Source organism: Perna viridis, chromosome 9, assembly GCF_037379345.1.
Source record: "Perna viridis isolate PV_CMFRI_1.1 ecotype Kerala chromosome 9, ASM3737934v1, whole genome shotgun sequence".
NCBI classification, from domain to species: Eukaryota; Metazoa; Mollusca; class Bivalvia; order Mytilida; family Mytilidae; genus Perna; species Perna viridis.
In genome coordinates this window covers 21,692,360-21,698,888 of record NC_142453.1, presented here as the reverse complement: position 1 = coordinate 21,698,888, position 6,529 = coordinate 21,692,360, and the positions used below count along the sequence as shown (strand labels likewise).

General features: G+C 34.4%; 1 protein-coding gene across 1 annotated transcript; it reads right to left on the bottom strand.

The window, feature by feature from the left end:
- Positions 1 to 3,846: 3,846 nt before the first annotated feature.
- On the bottom strand, positions 3,847 to 5,445 carry LOC148607317 (complement C1q and tumor necrosis factor-related protein 9-like). The gene is made up of 2 exons (XM_088546739.1): positions 5,154 to 5,445; positions 3,847 to 4,842 (listed from the first exon to the last, which is right to left on the bottom strand). Exons 1-2 carry the CDS (start codon positions 5,371 to 5,373, stop codon positions 4,421 to 4,423), a joined length of 642 nt encoding a protein of 213 aa, XP_088402865.1. The 5' UTR covers positions 5,374 to 5,445; the 3' UTR covers positions 3,847 to 4,420.
- Positions 5,446 to 6,529: the final 1,084 nt, after the last annotated feature.

Genomic DNA, 6,529 nt, shown 5'->3' with positions numbered 1-6,529 from the left:
ATGTAATTAATGATGAAGGTACCGCAAGAAGAGTCATATCCTATTGATGATCAATTTGGAGGTGATTACGTGTCTATATGTATGTTAGATGGTAAACTTGACTAACAGGTTGGCCAAAAGTTGAACACTGATTAGTTAGATGGTATATGAAGCGCTACTAAATGGTCTTGAAAAGGAAATAACTACAAATAACGATACAACAAAGAATAATAAAAGCTAATCAAGAAGAGGACAGTCCCCGGAAGTAGTGGCTATTCTAGTAGAACGATTGACCCACTAATTGTGATATGACTGTAAAGGTTGTTTCGATAGCTCTGGAAACATCTAACCAAAAATCGATTATACGGTTTGGTTGTCTGAATTGTAGAAAACTGTTTTTCACTCCTAAATGATCGTAACAATTTCAAGTAAGAGTGTCACCGTCTAAAACTTGGTCTTATTTCAAGAGAACAGGTTAGGTACAAACTGTGTGTCTTTGAACTAGCATACAAAAACATCACAAGAAATATGCATAAACCATCTTAAATTGAAACACTCATTGGAAGTTTCACGGACCAAGAAAAAGCAATTCAGTCTTTAATGAACAAATATGTGAACTCATTGTATAAGAGTAAACAATAGAACCAAGATTTTAGCGGAAATCAAAAGAATGTAATCCAGGGACAAAGACCTGACATGGAAAAAAGAAAAACTAAACGGAGAACATAAAGTAACTAAAATAATACACACAAAGTAACAAAAGTAAATGAGCAACACTAAAACTGGGAGCATGGATCAGGTGCACCGGTAGGGTAAGTGTCTTCTGCTTTTCTAGAAACACATACCGAGTTGCTCATAAAAAGTCAAGTCCGAGGTAGACGAAAGAGGAAAGGAAAACTACGACACGTTGCAATAATTAGTTTGTATGGTGCATATGGATACACCGTAATGATCCACTGTAATGAAACTTCTGTAGTGATGACTTCAATCTTGTAGCAAAATAACGCTGTTTCAGAAACCTAATTGTAAGAATTCTAGCGCGATACACGTATTGTAGACAAGCTCTGGCATAACGCATGTGTTGTGGTATGAAAACGTCCCAAGCAGGTGCTGAAGGAATGCTGCCACACATGAAAAGAAAGTTGACAATTCTGAATGAAAAATCATCACGTTTGTCATATAATTTTCATTTATCATCGATCTCAATGTGTATGTCAAGATATTAGCTTTCAGTGCATGACAATTTCTACTTTAATGGTGGAATGGCAACTATGTGCAAAATACCGCCACTCTTTTAGTCTTGGCCCATCAGTATTTTATTGTTCCAGGAACGTCTGTCCCATCAAAACGAATATTTTTTGTATGATGGACTAGTAGTTACGAAACTTAAGAATCAGTTGTCAACATCTGCATTCGATTAAAAAAAAACTAAAAAAAAATATGTTTGTAAGACATATATATATATATATATATATATATATATATATATATATATATATATATATATATATATATATATATATATATATATATATATAAAGGTCTGAAAAATTCCCAACGATGTTAGAACTGTCAAATTTACGATGCAAATTTTTGGTCGTTCCCTCCGCGGGACTCGAACTCGTACCGCTGTGACATCTAAGCTGAATCATAAGTCCTAAAACACAATGGCGCAAAACTGCCCAGTTGAATGCCATTTTGATGGCTACAAAATGTCTGATCGTTTCGACATTTTCAGGAAGAATCATTTGACTATCAAACGCATTCTTTAAGGATAGGCCTGTTCTTAGGGAAAAGCCAATGTGACACAAAATGAACTAATTTACAGACGTTGCAATTTTCAGAAAAGTTATATTAATTGAGATGAAACTTATTTTTTTACATTATCAGATAATCAGGAAAGTACTTAGATCAAATTGTGCATATAAAAATAGCATGATTGAAATCGACACCAATGTCAAGTACATGACTATTTATAGTTCTTAAGAATCGTTCGCTTCATCCTTTTTCCTTGTTAATTACAAGCAGGCCATTTTATTGGTCCTGGTGCATAAAAAAGAATCCGATTCCTTCATAAATACTTTCTAGAATTTAATTCCAAATGGTTAGAATTTCAAATGCGTATTAGATAGGTGACCGTTAAATGGTGAAGAACTTTCATTTTTTTCATTCTTCCCGTACGCTATAATTCTAACATACTAACCTATAATCTCTCCGATTGATTCCATTTTTATTCATTTTTAAATCACTTTATTACATATACTTTGATTATTCTTTGCATATGAAAACGAATACTCCAAGCGAGTAACTTTTTAATTTGCCTTTTTCCCTTTTTTGAGGAATGTCGTCCTCGATTTTTCATCATTTTGAATAGAGGACTCTGTATAAATACACAAATGTACTTTTATTCTCATAACCTCCTTTGACATATGTATAGCTACTGCTTTCTAATTAGTAATTTCATCGTAGTAAAATAAAAAAACAACATTATAAAAACAAGTGTCATGCAGCTTCTATATTTTGTATGAGATGGAATATTTTAATTATTGTCATTCTGTAGTTAAGAAATAACCATTTTCAGAAGGTACTCGGGGATTTTTTGGACGAAAGTATGTTGGCCATAGATTGAAGTTGTCATAGAAATCTTTATAGACTTACCGAAGAATAAATTTGTGACCAAACTGAGAGATTTATTCTGTATTATTGGAAAATTGTCTTGGACAGTAAAAACAGCTCATATTCGAGGTAAACAAACATGTCAGCAATAAACGAAAATAAAACTGAACTCTCTCCAAAAACTCCTGGCCCTGTTACAACTGGTATCAAGGGAAACCAACTTGATAGCCCATATGCTTTGTCACCTAATTTGAGACAAACTGAGTCCCGATTTTCTTAGTTTTACGGTACAATCCAACTGAATATAACGGTGAATTTTGTTTAATAACATTTACAGTGCGGTTCAATTCTTATAATATGTAATTAATGATGAAGGTACCGCAAGAAGAGTCATATCCTATTGATGATCAATTTGGAGGTGATTACGTGTCTATATGTATGTTAGATGGTAAACTTGACTAACAGGTTGGCCAAAAGTTGAACACTGATTAGTTAGATGGTATATGAAGCGCTACTAAATGGTCTTGAAAAGGAAATAACTACAAATAAGGATACAACAAAGAATAATAAAAGCTAATCAAGAAGAGGACAGTCCCCGGAAGTAGTGGCTATTCTAGTAGAACGATTGACCCACTAATTGTGATATGACTGTAAGGTTGTTTCGATAGCTCTGGAAACATCTAACCAAAACTCGATTATACGGTTTGGTTGTCTGGATTGTATGGCAACACCGCCTGCACAAAGTCCAGCGCCCTAGACCACTCGACCAGCTAGGCTATATAAAATATAGCTTTCGCTGGCCGGGTCATTCCTCCTCGTAGGATTAATCTAGGGCTGTAACTTAGTACACGATGTATGGTAGTACGGGACAGTTCATATAGATGTCACATTCTGAGACGTTGTATAATATTGATTTGTTGTGACATGCATCATTAATTTGATCCTCTATCCTACATAATAACATCTATATGAACTGTAGGTAACAGTTTTACGTTTGGATAAAAATGTCAACAAGTCCTGTCAAACGCTTTTACTGTATCATTACTTCACAAAACGAGTCATTCACGCATGGAATTCGGCGATGGATGCATGTAAGATTCTGGATGTTCAACTTCGGCGACCAGTCCATGTTAAATTGCGATGCAGGCTCCGTTTCACTGTCGGAAGACATTTGTGGACGACTACCGGTCGTTTGAAATAGAATGTGAACGAGAGCGATGAAACAGCTTAGGGTTACAAAATAACACAAAATACCCAGACACCATTTATTTGTAAATCAGTCTTCACATGAAAACAAGTCACGATTTCAATATTCAAACTATTTATTTCAAATGAGTAGAAATATTGCATGCGGTAAACTTAAAAATGTATGACAGATATTCTTAGCGACATCGACACGGAGGCGGCCATCATGTTTACAGTTTCCAAGGCAAAAAGTAGTTCCCACGTTATTCTAAAAATAACTGCCCAATATCGATTTACACTATTGGACATGCAATATTGGCAGAAAATGCGTCCTTTGCAGGATAAATATGTAGGTAGTGGAAAAAGTAAATATTATCAAATGGGGGGAGGGAAAAGGTAATCACGTTGGTGAGCATTGCTCATAGTTTTTTTTCTGTAAACGGATCTTTTTAAGTAAAGATATAACTTGACTCTTTATTCTTTCTGATATATATTTACAGCGTCTTTTCAACCTACTTTCACAATGTTATGAATAATAATCATCTTTAACAAGCTTGTCGGCATATCAATGCAAATTAGTAATCAAATACATAATATCTATTTGATTCCTCCTTATGTCAATAAATTTATTTAAACGCAACTACTCGGAAATGACGAGCATGCCTAAAAAACCCGACTGCGGATAGTTATCCTGACTGTACAAACGATGAGTAGTGGCGACACCAGTTGATCGTATCCATGCATGGTCCCCAGCCTTCAAAGTAGACAAAGCTGTCATTGAACCAGATGGAAGACCTCCGCTACCACCGTTATATTCTCCAGTAGCAGATACAGTGTTTCCAGCGACCATCAATTCTGTCACAATATAGTCTGCTCCAATGCCAGACACAGTCCACGAAAAAAGATACGTTCCTGCAACAGGAGCAACAAACACACCATCAAATTGGTCGTAGTGTCCTCCTTTGTTGACGATGACGGTTTCAAACACCACATTGGCATCAACGTTGTATTTCAAATCCTTTCTTCTGATGACTGCATAAAACATCACGTTCTTCTTTTTATCTGAAATGGATTTTGAATTTTAAAAACAATTAACATACAAATTATATTTTTATTGCAAGATTTAATGGCACCCCCGGCCATTCAAATTACTTTTATTCGCAAAATACACACCTTTTAAATTTTCTAAAATGTCCCGGTTCCTGCCCGTCATTACAAAGAGACGTTTTTCACCAATCAATACATTTAGCAGCGAGTGACTTGTTCATTTATAAAATCATAACCTCTTCAAAGAATTAAGAATGAGAATTGTATAAATAGTATAAATAGTATAAGGAAGCATGCTACTCTTGAACAAGCTTGTAAATACCAACCTTTCTGTAACGTGTCGTTTAGAGTTTCAACTCGATAAGAAAGATCAATAATTGCCTGCTTGAACTCTTTCAACTCCGTCCTATTATGTACTGGAGATGTCTCATAACAGCAAAGCTGAATCATAAGTCCTAAAACACAATGGCGCAAAACTGACCAGTTGAATGCCATTTTGATGGCTACAAAATGTCTGATCGTTTCGACATTTTCAGGAAGAATCATATGACTATCAAACGCATTCTTTAAGGATAGGCCTGTTCTTAGGGAAAAGCCAATGTGACACAAAATGAAATAATTTACAGACGTGGCAATTTTCAGAAATATTATATTAATTGAGATGAAACTTATTTTTTTACATTATCAGATAATCAGGAAAGTACTTAGATCAAATTGTGCATATCAAAATAGCATGATTGAAATCGACACCAATGTCAAGTACATGACTATTTATAGTTCTTAAGAATCGTTCGCTTCATCCTTTTTCCTTGTTAATTACAAGCAGGCCATTTTATTGGTCCTGGTGCATAAAAAAGAATCCGATTCCTTCATAAATACTTTCTAGAATTTAATTCCAAATGGTTAGAATTTCAAATGCGTATTAGATAGGTGACCGTTAAATGGTGAAGAACTTTCATTTTTTTCATTCTTCCCGTACGCTATAATTCTAACATACTAACCTATAATCTCTCCGATTGATTCCATTTTTATTCATTTTTAAATCACTTTATTACATATACTTTGATTATTCTTTGCATATGAAAACGAATACTCCAAGCGAGTAACTTTTTAATTTGCCTTTTTCCCTTTTTTGAGGAATGTCGTCCTCGATTTTTCATTATTTTGAATAGAGGACTCTGTATAAATACACAAATGTACTTTTATTCTCATAACCTCCTTTGACATATATATAGCTACTGCTTTCTAATTAGTAATTTCATCGTAGTAAAATAAAAAAAAAACAACATTATAAAAACAAGTGTCATGCAGCTTCTATATTTTGTATGAGATGGAATATTTTAATTATTGTCATTCTGTAGTTAAGAAATAACCATTTTCAGAAGGTACTCGGGGATTTTTTGAACGAAAGTATGTTGGCCATAGATTGAAGTTGTCATAGAAATCTTTATAGACTTACCGAAGAATAAATTTGTGACCAAACTGAGAGATTTATTCTGTATTATTGGAAAATTGTCTTGGACAGTAAAAACAGCTCATATTCGAGGTAAACAAACATGTCAGCAATAAACGAAAATAAAACTGAACTCTCTCCAAAACTCCTGGCCCTGTTACAACTGGTATCAAGAGAAACCAACCTGATAGCCCATATGCTTTGTCACCTAATTTGAGACAAACTGAGCCCCGATTAAAAGCATGGCAG

Coding starts and splice junctions, on each gene's coding strand:
- LOC148607317 (XM_088546739.1), bottom strand. CDS start 5,373: ATGATTCTTCCTGAAAATGTCGAAACGATCAGACATTTTGTAGCCATC. Junction 4,843..5,153: donor AAACGACACGTTACAGAAAG/GTTGGTATTTAC, acceptor AATCCATTTCAG/ATAAAAAGAAGAACGTGATG.